The following is a 19,171-nucleotide window of genomic DNA, read 5'->3' as shown; positions in this document are numbered from 1 at the left end:
AGTGTTCGGTGCACATGGTCTTTGGGTTTTGCCTCTAGATTAATGCCCGGCTTTGTTACTTCAAAACTCTTGGGCAGATTTATTCAATTCCTGCCTTCACTTTTCTTGATGATCAAACTGAGGCCATTTCTGGTTATTTCCACCTCACTTGACTGCTGCAATAATTAAATATAACAACACACATAACTATCCTGGCATACACAGTAAGCTTCAAAGTCTGGATTTGTGGCATCATTCTCTGCAGCAGAATACATTGCCAAATTGCTGGCACAAGTAAGAAACATTAAGACGTTAGAGCCCTTTCTTTACATTTGTTTAAGGAAAATATGCTTTAAAATGTGGCAGGTATAAGTCCTTCTTAGAAAACAATCTTTAGTCAGGCAGCGATGGTCCACGCCTTTAATCACAGCAATCAGGAGGTAGTGGCAGGCAGATCTGTTTTAGGCCAGCCTGGTCTACAGAGAGAGTTCCACGACAGCCATGGCTATACAGAGAAACCCAGTCTCAAAAAACAAAACAAAACAAAACAAAACAAAACAAAACAAAACAAAACAAAACAACACAACAACAACATCTTTAAATAACCTTGGCTTTAGCCTTCAAGTCTAACGTCCTTAGCATGTATCATATAATTTAAAGCCATGCTTTGGCCATTCATTCATATCCATTCAACAAAGCTCCCTACTTTTGCTGCTAGTTTGATGTCAACCTTTCAGAAGCTAGAGTCATTTTGGAAGAGGGGACCTCAGTGAGAAAATGCTTTCACCAGATGGCCTGTAGACAAGTCTGTGGTATATTTCCTTGGTTGATGATTAATGTGGGAGGGCCAAGTTCACTGTGGGCAGTGCTACCCTTTGGGCTGGTGGTCTTGGATGCCATAAGAAAGAAGGCTGAGCAAGTCATACGGAGCAAGCCAGTAAGCAGCATTCCTGCATGGCTGCTGATCAGAAGTTCCTGTCCTGTTTGAGTTTTTTGTCCTGACTTTCCTTAGCCTTGGAGTGTGACCTGAGAGTCATAAGCTGAAATAAACCATTTCTTCCTCACGTTGCTTTTGATCATGTTCTATTACCATAACAATAAAAAGCCCTGGCAAAGGCGACTGACTACAGACAGGTTGGTGTCTTCCTGCTGAAGTGCAGTCATGTTTCTCTAGTATTACCTCAACAAACAGGGAGATTGCGTCTATATGTTGAAGAAATTTGACCCTATGGGACAACAGACTTGCTCTGCCCATCCTGCTCGGTTCTCCCCTGACGACAAATACTCAAGACACCGAATCACCATCAAGAAACGCTTCAAGGTGCTCATGACCCAGCAACAGTGTTCTGTTCTCTGAGAGTTTCTTAATTACATCTGCTACCCGCCCCCAGGCCAATTATCAGTAACCAAATGTATCGATCCGTGAGCAGTGACGCCTTCCTGTACTGTTTGGAATCCTAGCTCACCACGGGATTGAGTCTATCCGTAATGGGCATCTCCCATAAAAGGAACACTCTTAACTTTGTTTTTCATGCTTTGAATTAATGGCAGGTTATTAAAGATAGAATGACTTGAAAGTTTGAAAAATAAAAAACCCTAAGACAGAAATTCATACCAGGTCATAGGAACATTACTGTGACAGACCTGATTTGGAATGATTATGGTACCATTTAAATTTTGGCCCCGGAAAGCCATTGAGTGTTCAGAGCTCAGTTCTATGGGAGCTTGAAAGAACACTGAGAGCAGTACAGACAACGGAAGCTTAGCTTGTGAAGTTTCATAGGGAATTAAAGGCTTTATCAAGGCTTTTTATGCGCGATCTTGAATTAAGAATCTGTGGTTCTGGCTATCTGGAACTGAAGAGTTGGAGGAGATCAGAACCACCAAAGGGAAACCTTTGCTTTGCTGCTACCATCAAAATCTCCTAGGAAATATTTCCTCAGGGTCAGCACATAGAAGCTGAGGTCCAGGTAGCTGAGGCTGTGCCTCATGCTGACAGTTGAACTTGGTTTGTTAAAGAGTCTCCTAGGTTTTACTGGTTTTGAAGGTATAAAGTAGTCATGGAGCAGCTGAGGCTTGGCATCTAAGGGGCCAGGCCAGGCCATCGGTGAAGGTGCAGCTTCAGTAGCAGTGAAAACCTGAGGGTTGCAGGGTCATGGAGAGAGATTGCAAGTTGGCATCATGCAGTAGGATCAGTCTGTGAAGAGATCCCAGAAGAAGTTACTGGTGAAGGCGCAGCCCAGCTGATAATAGTGTCGCTAGAGTTTCTGCAGATGCTAATACCAGGAACAACCACCAAGGCCAGCTATGGGTATGGAGTGGACTCAGCTTGAGCCTAGGAGACAAGCTGTATGTGGTGAACAGCAGAACTAGAGTATAATGGCTGTCCTAAGCCCTTTGGAGGGCAAGGATTGTTGAGTGGATCCCAGAAATCAAACAGCGAGTTATTTGTGCTGTTGGAGATTTTTGCTTTGTTCAGATTGTAATGGTGCCCTGGTTCTTCATTCTTGAAGTAAGGAAGTTTTAGCTCATTTTAATTTTACAGGAGCCCAGAGTTGAGAGACATTGAAGAGACTTTGGATATTTTAAAGACGCTATAAATATTTTAGAGAATTTGAATTTTGAAAGAGTCTTTGAGTGTTTGAAAGAGACTCAACTTTTAAAGCGTTTTAATTTGTAAAGACTGGGACTTTTAAAAGTTGGACTGTTTTATATTGTGATATTAATTTTGAGATCTTGTGGATGAATGAGGGGGAATGGTTTTAGTTTAACAGCGATGTGTTTCTGTGTCAAGCTGAGAAAGGGTCAATTGTGCTGGCTAGTTTCAGAGCAACCTGACACAAGCGAGAGTCATTTTGGAAGAGAGAACCTCAGTGAAGAAACACTCTCACCAGATGGCCTGTAGGCAAGCCTGTGGTACATTTCCTTGATTGATGATTGATGTGGGAGGGCCAAGCTCACTGTGGGCAGTGCCACCCCTGGGCTGGTGGTCTTGGGTGCCATAAGAAAGCAGGCTGAGCAAGTCATGAGGAGCAAGCCAGCAAGCAGCAATCCTGCATGGATTCTACATCAGCTCCTGCCCTCTTTGAGTTCTTGCTCTGATTTTCCTCAGCATTGGAGTGTGACTTGAGAGTTCGTAAGTTGAAATAAACCTTCCCTCCTCACACTGTTCATGATAATGATGTCTTATCATAGCATTAGCCACCCTAACTAAGGCACCGGGACATTTGCCATGAACCATGATATTTGGGAAGAATTCTAAGGTTGGATATCAGAGATGTAATTTCTGCTCTGAAGTTGCTTCCACTGTGGGCATGGGAATGAGACCATGTGAAACAGAGTGGGTGAGAAGAGTCAGTAGGCACATGTGAAACTCAGTACCTGGAAATTTCCAACCCTGACTGCACTGTATTTTCTCCATACTGCCCTCAGAGCTCCCAGGTGTGCCTTCTCTCGGGTCATTCCACATTTACAGCCTTAGGTGTGGATTGGAGGTGTCTAGCATACACAATGCTGGGTGTTTGAAATCCAGCACTGAAATACCCAGCTGTCTGTCTGAACTGGAGAGATGTCTCTGCAATTAAGTGTCTTGCCTGCTTCCCCAAAAGGCCAAGGTTTGGTTCCCAGTACCCATAGGGCAACTCATACTATCTGTACCTTCAGTTCCAGGGCATCTGATACCCTCTTCTGGCCTCCATGGGCACCAGGCATTAAAGTGGTACACAAACATACATTCAGTACACACATATACACAAACATACAAAATGCCCATACACATAAAACAAAATTAAGAAAAAAATTAAAGATGTATATTTGTATGGTATGCTAAATCGGTGGCCTTTAGTATTGCATTGTAACACCAATTAAGGGAATCCTTAAAAATCCAGGCTTGGTGCATCCTTTTGTGATCATAGTCCTCTAGAGATAGAGGAAAGGAAGAGTGAGTTTGAAGCTGTCGTTGGCTGCAGAATGAGTTAGACCTAGTCTTGAAATCAGAGAAAATAGGTGTTCAGTCCATCTTATTCCAGGCAAAAGATAGTTACAAACATGGCCCAACACAAAATAGCAAAGAGTTTGTAACAATTTGATTTTTCAAGACAGATTTAACTTTGCAGTTAAATCTTTTTAACTTTGTTAGGAGCCCCTGAACTTTTAAAATGTTAAAAAAAATTAAAGACATGGGACTTTTAAAGTTAAAGTGCATTTTAGATTGTGATATTAATATTAGCATGAAGTCTAAGGGACAAAGAAAGGAAAGATTATGGTTTAACAGCAATGTGTTTGTGAGTCAGGTTGACAAAGGGCATGTCTGTGGAGGATTTTATTCATTGTTAACTGATATAGGAGTGTCCAGGCCACGGTGTGGGATGACATCCTTGGGCAGGTGGGCCTGGGTTGTAGAAGAATGGCAGTCAAGCAATTCTGGGGAAACAAGCCAGCAGGCAGTGTTTCTCCATGGTCTATGCTTAGGTTTCTGCCTGTTTTCTCTTGATGATGGGTTGTAAGTCTTAACTTTAAATAGACCCTTTCCAACCACGTTGATTTGGATTAGCATTTTACCACAGCCACAAAAAGTCAGTTAGAACATCTTAGAGGTTCTAATGGCTAGATCTCTGCTAGGGCTAGGGAGTTAGGTTTGAGGGACTGTTCATTTGACATTGTCAGTGCTTTAAGAGTTAAAAACAATAGCAACAAAACACCAAAAACAACACCCAAAACAAGCCCAAACGAGCCCCCAAACACCATCACCACTGAAAAACAACAAAAAACAAAACACAAAATCCCCTAGAGGCTGGACATGAAATTCCTCTCATTTTCCCAGATAATCAGGGGAGTATTGACTTTTTCACCTCCCCCTACCTTTTTAAAGATGGGGTCTTGTGGAGTCCAGGCTACCCTAGAATTTGATATATAGCTAAGGCTTGCCTTGAATTCTTGATCTCCATGTGTCAGCCTCCCAAGTGCCCGGATTATAGATGTGAAAAGGCAGACTTTTATTTTCATTAGCTTAGAAAAGCACTCTAGAAACAAGGCTTTAAGAGCTTAAATATATGCATGTATCTCGAAGAGAGACAGATTATCTCCACCCCCTAACTCCAAGCAGTAAGGACTGCGATCCCCCACCTCTAATTCTCAGACTTAAGTTTTATATGCCACCATACAATTATTTACTTTGCAAGTTTCCAGTGCGCATGTATTATTTCTAACAACTGTGGGGGGTTGCTGTGAAAGCTCTGAGAAGTCCCTTTACTGACTGTCACTCCTGAGGATGCCTGAGGACTCTGAACTTCAGACTTCTTTCAACCCACCACAGAGGCATTTTCACCTCCTTAGTGGCTCCAATGCAACTCCCTTGATCTAGTAGATTCTCAACTCTGTGACCAAAGAGGAACTTTTTGAAAATCACTAAAAGGTAGAAGAAACTGCTTGGGCCACTACTGCGCCAGTCTCTTGGCGATGGAGGTGGTCCCAACCTCGCCAGCGCCCAGATCACTGCATCCCTCCTCAGGGCGGCGAATTCCGAGGTGGCCCCGCTCACGCGTGTGCAGGACTCGCACCCTGCGGTGATCTTTAGTTCCCGAAGCAGTCTTTCGGTTTCTCGGCTTCCCCAGAAGCCAAAGAGGGCTGGCCGCTGCGCCTTTGCTGGAAGGGCAATGAGAGGCTAGTGAGATCTCTTGGGTTGAAGGCCACGCTAGCCTTTGGCTTTTCTCACTCTCCGGCAGTTTTCTCCTCGTCCTAAAAAGTTGGTCCCGAAGTTTAAGGGTGGGAACGCACGTGTGGGTGCGTTTGATGGGCACAGACAGAGACGCGTAGAGGGTGTGTGGGACTTGCTGGTTCGGGTCGTTAGGGTCACAGAGACAAGAGCCAGGTTCCGCGTGTGGACTTGAACCCCTGGGCGGGGAACAGGCGCGGGAATGTGGCGGGAGACAGAGGAGTCGCGAGAGCGGTGGCGTGGCCAGGCACCGGCCGAGGGCGACAAGGGAACTGCAGGCAAGAGAGTGAGACCGGCACTGAGTTCGTCTCCCAGCCCCCACCTGTTTGAAACGATTTGCAATCACCAAAGCAGGATTCTCGGTGTTCCAAAAGTTAGACAGCTGGAGTGGGGCACGCACAAGTGTTCCCCAAACGGGTCTGTCTGGGCGGACGACGTGGGGAGAGGAGGAAATTGGCGTCAATGGAGGGTCGGTTTTAGGACCCCGCGGGAGGCTCGTTGGAATCTTTCCCTTTCAGGAGGAGGAGTGGGGCGGGCCTGCCCGCGGGCGGCCACCGGGCGCCTGCGCGCGCGTCTCCTCTCCGGCCGGCCGCTGCGCTCCGCCGAGCGGAGTAGAATGAACTGTAACAAAACAAGCCGAGCCTTTGTATCTGCTTAAAGGGGCCGCGGCCACTTCCCTCGCGTCCCCTCACCCCCGCCCCGCGCCGCCGCGTCTCCAGGGCTCCCGGCAACTAGCTTGGAAAGGGCTTCCCTCGCGCTGAGGAGCGGCCGGCCGGCGCGGAGCAGGCGCGGCGCGTGTGGAGAAAGCCGCCGAGCGGAGAGCGGGCCCGGGCGGCGCCGGAGTGGACTCTGGTCCCGGGAGCGCGATCGGCGCCGGAACGCGGACCCGGAGGCACCGGAATGCAAACAAAGCTCGCGGGCGCCCGTGCAGGGCTCTCGGCGGAGCCCGGAAAGTTTGTTTTATGATGGCTTGAGAACGCGAGTGAGTCGGGCGACGAGGATCGAGTGGCTCGCTCCCGCGCTCGGAGAGATGCTTGTCCCGTGAGCCCGCCGCGCCGGGGGCTCGTGCTGTGGGGGCACCTGTCTCTCGTTTTAGCAGTTTTTATTTTATTTTATTATTTTTCCTTTTGAGGAGGGACTGTAAACTCATCATGTCGAAAGTGATCCAGAAGAAGAACCACTGGACTGGCCGCGTTCACGAGTGCATCGTGAAGCGGGGACCCCAGGGCGAGCTGGGAGTGACGGTGCTGGGGGGCGCGGAGCACGGGGAGTTTCTGTATGTGGGGGCGGTGGCGGCAGGCGAGGTGGCGGGACTCCCCGGCTGCGGCGAGGGCCCGAAGCTGGCCGAAGGTGAACTGCTGTTGGAGGTGCAGGGGGTCCGGGTGTCCGGCTTGCCCCGCTACGACGTGCTGGGAGTCATCGACAGTTGCAAGGAGGCCGTCACCTTCAGAGCCGTCAGACAAGGTAAGACGGGGCGTGCCTTTGTGGGGGGGCCCCCAAGAAAAGAGGGGCGGCCGGAGGGGGCGCCGTTTGCACTGAATGCCGAGAGCCAAAGTTGAGGCCCCGGACAGAGACACGCAAAGTTGTGAGACTGTGGGCTGCGCGCCCACCTGCGTGGCGGGCAGGGGCTGGGGCTGCTCTGGAAAGCGGAGATGCTTCCCAGGTCGGCTTGGCCAACTTCTTAGCGCAGCTGCCTAGTTAGTGCTGCGCAGCCTCGTCTGCACGTTGAGGCATCTGGGAGACTGAGGCAGGACTGAGGTGGACGCTTCCCCCGGTCCTTTATTAGATGCTTAAGCTCACGGAGCTGGTGGCGTTTTCTCTTGGCACTGCTTATGTTCCCAAAACTGGTCTTGGAAAAGGGTCTGTTTGTGACTGATTGGACCTCTTGAATCACAAAATTGCTTTCACCCTGCCACCCCTTCAGGTGGGCTCGGTTATGACCCCCTGGGGATTCCTAATCCGGCCGCCTGCAGAGGCTGCAGTCACCCCACAGCGGGGTGACGTCTGTGTCTCCTCCTTGTGGAGACATACAGTGGGGGAAGGGGTGTTTAGCTCTTGGCGCGAATCTAGTCCAAGTTTACCCAGCCGCCTCCTCCTCCTCCTCCTGCACCCTCATCCTTATTGAAGATGATTGTTGATAGTTACAATTCATTGTTAGCGTACTTTGTGTGAGAGCCTCTCTGGAAAGTGGTTTAATTGCATTATCTCATTCTGATTCACAGCAGTGCTATACGATCGACTTGTTTTGTAAGTCCTATATTATAATTAGTAAGCCGGCACTGACCTTCAGTAAGTGATTTGCCCAAGGTCACAGGACTACTAAAAGTTTATGAGCCTTTTCTGTTAAGCAAGGAGGAGGAGGGACTTTTGGGGATGACTTTTAGGGATTGAGTTTTGGGGTAGGGGAACGCAAATTCCTCCCCCAGAAGTCTGTAGGGTTGAAATGGATTCCGTCAAGATGCTTTAGATGCCTCCTGGCAGGGGTATGCTAGTCACTCTCAGTTTGTTCTGAGCGGCGGGCTGATTCTCTGTTTGGCCATCGGAGAATGACTGCAGTGCTTAAAGGGATCCCTCCTGCACCCCAGTGCAGTGACGCAGGTTCTCCCAGATGAAGGCACCAGAGGAGGTGGCAGAGTTGAATGTGCTGAAAAGTTGCCATATGTTCCTGTCAGAATGGCTGCAGCTGAAGGAAGTGTGTCAAAGGAAAGGCTGGGCTGAGCCATTTCTCTCAGCAGCAGGCCTCTTCCAGACGACCTGAGCCGGGCTGCAGTATGTGTGTGGGTAGCCTAGTAGCTGAGCCTATCAGTCGTGTTGGGAGCCAGGGGCTGGTCTTGCTATTTGGCCTTGCCTGATGAATACGTCCTTATGAGTTTCTCATAAAAGTCGTAACAGAAAGTGTGCAGAATAGTGTTGGTTCACCGTCGAGTGCTCGGTAGAAGCGAGCTATCGTTGTTGTCATAGTGTGGAATTTGAGCAGTCCTTTACCTATCCCAGCTCGGAATTTAATGCCAGTCACCCTGGTGATTATGACTTGGTAGAGCCGTTGAGAAAATACTATGTCAGACATTTATTGGGAGCACCATTAGGTTTGAGTTTAGGACCACTTAGCAGAAAGAGTTCTCATCCTGTAGGGATTCTGGGGTGATTAGTGGTCCTAAGACTTGTGGGCAAAAAACTGTCTGAAATTGAGTTCTTCCACTGTTTAGCAAAGATTCTCTGTCTGTCTGTCTGTCTGTCTGTCTGTCTGCTTCACTGTAGCTGGGGAAAGATGCCTGTGGATTTGACAGTTACTGTAGTGCCTCCAAGTGTCAGCCCCTTCCCTTAGGACTATCTTTTGCCAACAGAAGTGTTCACAAGGGAGAGTGGGTTTGTGCTTCTGAACGTGCTTGTAATGGGCTAGGAGTGGCCTGGAATCCACTGCATTATGAATACTGCTGCGTGTGATAATTACATGGGCACACTTACTTATCCAATGTTGATATTACAGTGAAGAAGGCCCTAGGAAACAGTCTTCCTTTTCATGTTTCCAGAGTGATTTAAATTATAGGATATATTTGTGTCTGACTTTCTTTGTTACTGTGTCTTATTGTACCAGCTAGATTATGGTGGGAAGAAATGATATTTTTATGGGGTTTCCCTTTCCAGTTAGCTCCTTGCAGGGACACAGTCACTCTGGGTACTACTTGTCTGTGTGGAAATGTCACAGTCTTGTGTGAGAAGATTGTACTCTTTCTGTTGCATGGCAGTTCTCTGGAGAGACTTGTGAGCCAAAATAGTCTATAGCAAATGGTAGCATATGGACTAGGAGTGGATTGTGAACCAGACTCAATGGACCCACTAGGCTGGAGTTTCTTCATTTTAAGTGTAGAGGGCAGTTGTTGGTCATAAAATGCCTAAAAATATTGTATATATACATAGGTTAGATTTGTGTGCATATTATTCACCTATAACAGAATTTAGATCTTTAAAAAGAACCCAAATAAACTTTTAAACTGATATATACAGACATCTATATACATTTTTTTTTTTTGGCATGTGATTGACACATGTACCCTCTCATGTTCCCATCATTTAAATGAAGATAGAGACTATTTCCATTACCTGGAAATTCCCCTCACACTTCTTCCCAGTTAATCGACTCCCAGCAAAGTGCTTGTTCCTCTCACATAAGGCTTGTATTCAGATTGCTCACTACTGATTATATACTGTGGTGTCTTTCTCACCCAGGAGGTTTTGGAGATCTTATGCTGTGTACTTCCTTCTGTGGTTCCCTTTTTATTGCTGCACAGTATTTGCTAGTGTGCATTTTGCTTTTGTTTCTAGTGCACATTTGACTGTTCCAAACCAAGCTGTTATGAGTGTTTTAGTTATTTTCTATCTTTGCCAGTCTTTAATCATGTCCATGTTGAATTTTAATCATTCTAGTGTTTTAGGGAAAGAAAGTGATTACAGAAATGTTGAATAGGAGGTAGCTAGTTTTTTTTTTTTTTTAAATTAATTTCTCACATTGGAATTGGCCAGGCCAGTGTGTGTTTAGTGCATGTGAGTCCTGGGTTCACACCTTAGCACCAGAATAAAACCAGAAGACAGAATTTGTCAGGCCGGTCAGCCTAGCTCTTCGTGGTCATTCTCTTCATTAATCCTCTGAACTTGACTCAGATCTTGGAAACGTGGGTTTAGAGAGGTTGGGTAGCTTTGCTAAGAGCCCTGCTGACATAGCAGAGGTAGAGGAGAGCATAGCCCAGTGCCATCCCAGAGCCTGGGATTCTGGGTCTGAAATTAGAGTTCCCCAACCAGCAGATCTAAGCAATCAGGAATGGAAATTCTGCCTCCCAAGGTCCTTCTGACTCAGAAACTTTGGGCATGGGGCTCCCCAAGGGAGTTTTCTGAATTATTGGCCTAAGATATAGCCTGAAGTGGGGAAGACAGGCAGGTGGTGACCTTCTGTTCTAGTACAAGGAGTGGCAGGTATTGCAAAGTCACCCTCTGTGGATTTAAAAAAATTTCTCAGTGCTAGGTGTAAGTGGGTATGCCTCCCCTCGGGTCCGCTGCCTCCCCTCAGATCTGCTGCCTACCCTTCTGATCCGCTGCCTCCCCTCGGATCTGCTGCCTTCCCTTCTGATCCACTGCCTCCCCTAGGATCCACTGCCTCCCCTTCTGATCCACTGCCTCCCCTAGGATCCACTGCCTTCCCTTCTGATCCACTGCCTCCCCTGGGATCCACTGCCTCCCTTCAGAGCCACCACTCTCGTGAAAATCTGGGCCACAAATGACTCAGACTCGAGGTTTAAAATGGTCTGATTGCAGTTTCTCAAAGAGTATATTATAGGTCATGCTTTTTCATATTTTTTGTGGATGAATTTGTGGTTTTGCAAATTACTCAGGAACTGAAATTGTCCTTCCACTCTCTTCTTAAGGCAAGTAAGAGAATAAATAAGACACAATTTAAATTCAAACATTGGCAAAAACCTTTCTCACCACAGGGTGAGGGGGTTGTGCCTCCTAGAGCTGAACATGTTCTGGGTGCAGGCTTTATTCCTTTGTTTTGGTTTGGTGTTATGTGCTTGTGTTGGTGAATCGGAATATACGAGCAGCACCCTTAAAATAATTCTGTGACCATTTTCCCTTCATTTCAAAACGCACTGCGTGCCTTTCTTGGTTTTTTCCTTTCCTGTCAATGCCGGATCTGCATCCTTTCTCTCAGATTGTTTCCAGTCAACCCCTTTTTAATATTCCTTTTTCTCTTGGCCTTTTAAAATTTATTTTGTTTATGTATTTTGTGTGTGTGCTTGTGGGATGTGTATGTGGGGACATGTGCATGCTACAGCCTACATATCCCACGTATGGGCAGAGGATAACTTTGTGCAGTCTGGTTCACTCTTTACCTTTGTTTTCTCTGGAATTGAACTCCGGGTTCCAGGCGTGTGCAGTGAATCTCTTCACCCACAGAACCATACATTACCTGACTTCCCATGTTTTTTCAGTCCGTGTCTCACTATGTTGCTCTGTTGCTGTTAAACTCAGTAGCCCGGGCTGTATGGAAGTCTTCTGCCCTCACCTTCCTGCGTGCTGGGATTACATGTGTGCAAAGCTATGCTTGGCTTTTCCGTCCTTTTTAAAGTTTAGTTAAGCCTGTTCGTCCTTGTGTGGGCACATACATGTGAGTGCGGTCGTCTGCAGAGGCTAGAGTGTTGGAGCGCCTGGAAGTTACAACCCCCCTGACTGAAATAGGTGCTGCAAGGGCAGCCATGGATCTCTCATGCCCCTTGGTTTGTATTGCTACTGAATCTTCAAAGAGCTGCTCATTGGGTCGTGTTCATTCCGCATGTCCTCCTCCTGGTGTCCGCTCTGTGTGTGTGTGTGTGTGTGTGTGTGTGTGTGTGTGTGTGTAATGCATGCACAAGTGTGCCATGGTACACTTGTGGAGCTAGAGGATCACTCGAGGGAGGGAGTTTGCTGCTTCCACTGCGTGAGTTCTGGAGATCAAGCTTAGGTCATCAGCCTTAGCAGCAAGCACCTTCCCTGCTGAGCTGCCTTGCTGACCTTCTTCCTCAGATCTTGGTGCTAGTGGGGAGACCTTGGCTTGTAGCGGAGCTGGAACTGGGAAGAGGCGCATGGCGTTGGCTTTTTTAGTTCGGTCTGAGCTGTTGTCAGACACCAGTGTAAGCATGGATGGTAACCCTGAGTCATTGCGCCCCTTTTCCTGCCGTGTTGTCACCGCTTTACAAGCCCTGGCTCTTTTAGTGTCCTTCCCTCCTGTGAAAACAAGAAGCCCGCCACTACTCACCTCGGTCCCAGTGCCTAAACCACTGCCCGGCATCCACTAAATAGGTGCTCACTGAAATGTGTTCCGCCTAAGAGGACATTTTCCATGGTTTCTTCTTGCCAAGAGTTGTTTCCTGAGACAGTGTCTCACTGTGTGGCCTTGGCTAACCTGGAACTCTGTGTAGACCAGGCTGCCCTTGAACTTACAGAGGTTTGCCTACCTCAGCCTCCTGAGTGCTGGGATTAAAGGGTGTGTGCCCCAATGATGGTCTCAGGTAAGTGTGCAGCTAGGCCAGCTGTGGCCTCTGCCTTTTTTCTCTCTGTCTCTTTCCATCCTTTCTTATTTAGAATCCTACTGCATTCATTTTCCCATCACCAGTTCTTCCAGTTAGCTGACTCCCAGTATCTGTTAGTTTATTCTGGGCAATAACGTTTGTCAAAGCCTGATGAGTTATATTCAAGTATTTCTGCTTGTTGACTCTAGTAACTGAAGTTTAAACAGTCTTTGGATTTAAAATTCAGATACTCAGCAGGCAGAGGTTCCCTACTCAGGTCATTTGGGCTCTGCTCTGAGCCAGTGTCTGCGAGTGATGTTTTACCTCTGTTTTACTGGGGCTTTGTCTCTGTGAAGAGTATCTATTTATTTATCTTCACCAACAGCAAATAGACTCTTTGCTACAAAAACAGCTTCAGTCCTTTCTCTCACTCTTAAATTATACTCTGTGTTTATATATATATATATATATTTTAACTTAAACTTTTCAAAAATCAGTCTATTTTTGTTGTTGGTGCCAAAAGACCCTTCTCAGAGGCGTATTTTTTGGTTTCTTTTGAGGAATACTTCATGGCTTTTATAGGGAGGAAACAGTGCAAGGACAGGCAGCCCAAGCTGTGTGTTGTTCCTTGCGACCACCCTTTGGCATTGGCTGTGTCATTTAAAATAGATTAACTTGACCTTATGAGGCAGTGGCATACAGTTGGCTCGTTGCATTTGTCGGCATTCAGTATCCCGCTCGTCTCGGATAGCAGAATTGATGATATCCACCAAGGGGAATTAAGTGGTTTATAAGAGAAAACATTCTGACATCTCCTTACCACAGGGGTTTACATGAAGGATGTTGCTCTATAAACAGTGGTTATTTAATGCACAACATCACCCTATGATGTTAGTGGTCCTTTCCTTGAGTGTGTATATATGTGTAACAGGATATGCTGAATTTTGTATACACTAAGAATGAAGGCTGTCAGATTTGTTAAGGGCTGACATTCATGTCTTAAAAAGTAGGTTAGCGAATCTTTGCCTGTCTGTAGTTCAGTTCGTATATATGCACCATAACCTTGCCAAGTCTCTTATGGGCCCCGGAGCTTTGCTGTGCTGCACTCCATGGGTGTCTGCATCATGTATTGTTTCTTGTGGTTTCTTTTCATTGGTTCCCCAGCTGAAGCCCATGGATGTCAAGGTTGGCTCTGTCTGTTGACTTCTGCTTTGTAGTCTGGGTCTCTTAGAAAAGCTCTGCTGTGTTCTGAGTCTCACTTTTCTGTAGGCATGAAATGCAATTAGAAAATGTATTTAAAGCCGGGAGGTGGTGGCGCAAGCCTTTAATCCCAGCACTCGGGAGGCAGAGGCAGGCGGATCTCTGTGAGTTCGAGACCAGCCTGGTCTACAAGAGCTAGTTCCAGGACAGGCTCCAAAACCACTGAGAAACCCTGTCTCAAAAAAACCAAAAAAAAAAGATGTATTTAAATAATGTTTCTTATGATTAAAATAGTAATCATCTACCTTCCTAGTTCAGCAGTTACATAGTAGAGCAGTCCATGACTGACGCTCACTCCTGTAGTCCCCCCGCCCCCCCCTGGAGGCAAAGGTAAGGTTCATAGGGAAACTTCCAAGGCTTGTGCGATCTGGCTTTTGACATCGCTTCTCTATCCCTGCCCACTATGCAGGTCGTCACCTACACATCTGTCAGACTGGCTCCTTCATGAACTTTAAGCCTTTCTTAGATGTCACCCTCTCAGTGAGGTTTCTGTAGAGCCAGCCATGATAAGATAAATATGAACATGTTACCCAAAGGAAGTTCTTTACTTCCAACCATTATCACCTGCCAGAGTAGGACTCAGCCATCCACAAGTTTAATAGAGGCCTGAGTCTCAGTAGTTTACCCTGAAGCAATACCTGGCTGCAGGAAGGACCATAAACTAAGATTACCTGAGCACCACCCAGGAACAGACCATCCAAAGGAAATGCCTAAGGTTTCAACTGCTGTAGATAGGATCACCTGCCAGCACACACTCACCAGGACACCCCTAGATGAATGTCAGCCAGTCAGGGGTCCTGAACCTCAGAAACGTCTTACCCCCACCTTTATTACTATAAAACCCAACTCTAACTGATCTCGGGGCTCTCGTTTATTCCAATATGTTGGACATGCGGAGAGACCGAGTTTACAAACTTGCATAAAATAAAGGCTCTTTGCTTTTACATACGGGACTCCGTCTCCTTGTTGGCTTTTGGGGGACTTTGTGGATTTGGGCATATAATAGTTTCCTCTGACACATGATTTCAAACGAAGTCCATGACACTTGTCATTTTGTGGTCCTCCCTTTTGTGTTCGTTTGACCCTGGAATAAGCAGATCGCTTAAGTATGTTGTCTGTAGAATGTAAGTTCCAAGAGAGCGGGGTTTGTTTGGTTCCTCACTGATGTTGTTTCCGTGGTACCGAGGGTGCTTGCTGTGCAGTACTTGTTCATATATTTGTTGTTTACTGTCAAATTTAGAATGAGAACGTAGCTCTCGAGCTCAGTTGTCTCTGCAGATTATGAAAATGTGAATAATTCATGATGGTCTGCATTAAGTTTTGTGTGACTCTTAATGATCCCTCTCTGACTGGAGCTGACTATAGTATTAGATGGGCTTCAGAAATATTATTGAAGACAGCACGTCTGGCCCACTTCAATCAGACATGGGATTATGGGTTTTTATAGGAAATACATTTAGTCCTTTGTCTCCCGCCAAGCATAGGAGAATGGAATATGCTAGAATCTTCTTGGGGTCAAAGATAAAGTTGTACTTAACTTGCATTTTCCATCTTAGAAGGAGAGTCTTGATTTTAAGGCTAATTGAATGCTGGATTTTTGTGGTGGCAGTACTTAGGGTCACCAGGTGGTTGATCTATAAAATGAGACTTTATTCCACTAGAACTACCCGAGGAACTCATTGACTACCCAAGTCATTGACCTCAGTCTGTCTTCCGTTATGTGTGTCTTAAATTGAATTTCTAGGAGCACATCTGAGATTAGCTTTTTAAAGTTTTATTTTCTTGGAACATTCTTTCATTGTTGCTCAAATTTGCCTGTGGCCAGTAAAGTTGCCTCAGACTGAAGGCAGTCCTCCTCCCTCAGCCTCCCCAGGGATTAGTCCAATGTGAATGGCTTAACTGGGAGGTGGTCCTAGGAAACACGAGTAGGTGGAGGCCAGGTGCCAACCAGGTGTTTACAAAAGTCAAATTGCTGAGGGATCAATTCTGGGTTTAGGGCAACAGCCCCTTGCTGAGTACATCAGGGAAGTTTGTGAGCCTTTTGACCGCTTCTGTGGTTGGTGAGAGGTTCTTCTTGCTGGCTCGGCCTATGTGCCTTTTCTGTAACTATCTCTAGTGCTGGGAGAACGAGTTATGTAAGACAATTATATTCTCATTGCTAAGGTATCAAGCCTACTGTTAGTGTAGCAGAGTGGATTGTGTGTGCTTTTAATAGAGGCACCGTTAATGTTTTCTGCAGTAAGACTAATCTTTGAGTTTGTTGGAAACAAGGCTCGCAGCTCTCTTTATGGACAGTGGCATGATGGTGCAATTAAAAAGGCGCTTGCTTATATACTGATGATAAGCCATGCTTCAAAAATTATTGCTATATGCAGTATTAACTAGACTCAATCTGATTGTAGACTAATCCACAAATAGCAATTAATTGATGTGTTGTAATTACGATTTTAGACTCAGTCTGGCTAATGTTGCACCTGGGCGTGAGGAGGCACAGACCTCTGTGAGCCATGATCGCCTTTCTGAAAATGGAGATGATAAAGACACTCTGTAGGGCCGATGGAGGAATAAGATGGAGTCTGAGAATGGTACATGGCTCTGGGCCTGCACAGAGCGAATGCTCAGAAAGTGTTGGCTTCTGTTATTGTTTCCCATTTGAAGATGCTTTAGGGAGAAGAAAGTTTTTTTTTTTTTTTTCTCCAGTGGGGAGTGGAGATTTTGGTACATAGCTCTCTGTGGGAGCTTTTCAAGTTTAGAGACAGCCTTCACCTTTCTGTATGGTTCATGTGCTCTTTCTGCAGGATTGATTCAGACAAGTAGGAAGGAAGCCTGTAGATTTCCCATGTGTTTGGAGGTCTGCATCTATACACATGGATGAGGAGCCAGTCCTAATGATTGTTCTGAGGTCCCAGGTTATGATAAAGTTTGGAGCGATGGCAGGTTCCTCATTGGTGCTGGGCAGGCCAGTGTCATCATCCGTGATCCTTGAGATTGTGACCACCAAGGTTCTCTGCTTTTTCTGCTACCATGTCTGGGCTCCCATACTAAAAAATGTCTGGGGAGGTAGTGATGCTTAATGGTTAGTCATGTAGGTTTGAAGTCAGTCTGCATGGATGCAAGTCCAGTGTCGTCTTCTTCCCTGTTAACTGGTAGAACGTCAGCTCTCCGATGACAAAGTGAGTAATGCCAATGCTATAGGGTGGCTGCCATAGTTAGTTTTTGCTAACTTAACACAAACCTAGCCATATCTAGGAAGAGGGAGTGTCAGTTGAGGAATTGTCTTCATCAGATTGGCTTGTGGACCTGTCTGTGGAGCAGTTCCTTGATTAATGATTGATGGGGGAGGGCTGCCCTGTTCCTGGCAGTTATCCCAGGGAAGATAGATATATAAGAAAGGTAGCTGATCAAGCCAGCTTGTAGTTCTCCTCCAGTTTCTACCTCTAGGCTCATGCCTTGCCTTCTATTGGTGATGGGCTAACCTATAAGCCAAATAAACCCTTTTCTCTTCAAGTTGCTCTTGGTCACTGTTTTGTCACGGCAATACATAAGCAAATTCCTATGGTGACCGTGAGGACTACAGGAGATAATGTCAGTAATCATAATCAGCTGTGATAATTTTTAGTGGAAAAGTAGAAACCCTGCACATTGAGTTCCCCTAAGGCCGTAGTTCTTAACTGGGTAGAATTTTGCCTCGTCCTTTCAGGAAATTTGCCATTGTGTATTAAGGATTGGGTGATATTGACACCTACTAAATAGAGGTTAGGAAAATTGCTAAACAACTTGCAATGTTCAAGAAATTAATCAAAACTATCACTGAGGCTGAGGTTGAGAAAGCCCTCTCTGAGATATCTCGTCTTAGAGAGGCTGGGAGTCTGAGTTAGGAATGGCAGACTAGTAATGATAATGCCTTTGAAATTTTCTGAGTCTTGGGTTAGAGAGTTTGCTTGGGTGTATGAACTTATTCTCTTCCTAGCCATGAGAGGTCACATTAGTCCGTGACAGCCAGACTCAAGCTTACATCAAGCTGGTTCTACCTGGCTACCTTGATTTTCCACATTACAAATATCTGGGGCCCTCATGTCCTTCTGTTGGGGATTAACTTGAAAGTACATGTTTTAGACAGGTGTCAGACACAGTGTGATGTGCTTAGTGATCTCCCTGAAGATAGTTCTAGAAATAAAAAAAAAAAAAAGCATTCTCCCAAATTTGCCAGCCAGAAATCAGAATGTGCTAAGACATATCCTCAAGCATCTCTGTTTATTTGCCATAGGCGCCTGCTCCTTATGATTTATGTCACTAATTCTGTTGGCTTCCTTCCTCCTTGGTACTGTTTTTCATGCCTGTGCCTTGTAATTGTAAATCTGCCTGACTGTCTTCTTCGCTGCATATGTGTTTCTTGTAGGAAGCATCCTTGTTTTGTGTATTGTAGAGTCTTTGCTCTGTGTAGGTACTCAGGAAATCTCTGCTGAAATGTTCGGAGGGTTAAAAACTAGACATGATTTTTACATAAATTCTTGCCTAAGATCTTGTTGGCGAGGAAATCCACTTTTTATTTTTAAAACATATTAAATATACTTAGCCATATGTCTGACTTTTCTGTGATGATTTAAGATGGTTGTCTGCCAGTTGTTACAGCATTTTGAACTGTGGAGAAAATATTGAATTAATTGTGTTGGAGGTCTTAGCATGCCTTTATTCTGGCCAGATGTAAGCAGCAGTTGCTTATGTGGTGTGGCCATGGGAGGCACCACTTTGGCCTGATTTAAATAGATCCAGTATCTAGGCACCTGGATTCTTGGCAAGGCCTTGGAATTTACATCTGATGGAGTGGGCTCACTTCCTCCCCCAGCTATCAGCCTGCTTCGGTCTCTGTGCCTTGGTTAAGAATTCAAGGCTTAGGTTGTGAAAATAACTTTCTTTGGTGTTGGAGCATGTGTAGTTTATCTTTTTAATAAAAAGTATATACATCAATCTTTTAAAAATTCAAATGCCATTGTGATCTTATATAACTATTGATTATTATATATAGTTGATCTGTACATACACTCACCCATACATCCGCCCATTGATCTATATCAATCTGTCATCTGTCTCATTTTTTTTCACATTTAAACAATATGTAGAATATAGAAAGATGTTAACGTGGAAAGAAAATGTATGCACATGACTAATATTCTATCCC

At 45.7% G+C, this 19,171-nt stretch overlaps 1 protein-coding gene and 1 pseudogene across 15 annotated transcripts in view; both read left to right on the top strand.

Moving 5' to 3' along the window:
* The first annotated feature begins 1,141 nt into the window (after nucleotides 1-1,141).
* Nucleotides 1,142-1,336, top strand: LOC113458032 (annotated as a pseudogene).
* A 5,003-nt stretch (nucleotides 1,337-6,339) lies between these two features.
* Magi1 (membrane associated guanylate kinase, WW and PDZ domain containing 1) overlaps nucleotides 6,340-19,171 on the top strand; it is a 618,461-nt gene continuing 605,629 nt past the window's right edge. For 10 of the 15 annotated variants that reach the window (XM_026788194.1, XM_026788185.1, XM_026788186.1 and 7 more), the window contains exon 1: nucleotides 6,341-7,156. In XM_026788194.1, the coding sequence (XP_026643995.1) occupies nucleotides 6,844-7,156 (313 nt within the window). In that variant the 5' untranslated portion in view covers nucleotides 6,341-6,843. Of the gene's footprint in view, nucleotides 7,157-19,171 lie in introns of all 15 variants that reach the window. The other 5 variants (XM_013352986.2, XM_026788192.1, XM_026788196.1 and 2 more) reach the window with 2 other exon arrangements.

Source organism: Microtus ochrogaster, unplaced genomic scaffold, assembly GCF_000317375.1.
Source record: "Microtus ochrogaster isolate Prairie Vole_2 unplaced genomic scaffold, MicOch1.0 UNK1, whole genome shotgun sequence".
In the NCBI taxonomy this organism is placed as follows: Eukaryota; Metazoa; Chordata; class Mammalia; order Rodentia; family Cricetidae; genus Microtus; species Microtus ochrogaster.
The sequence above is the reverse complement of the archived record's forward strand: the minus strand, read 5'-3'. Positions and strand labels throughout refer to the sequence as shown.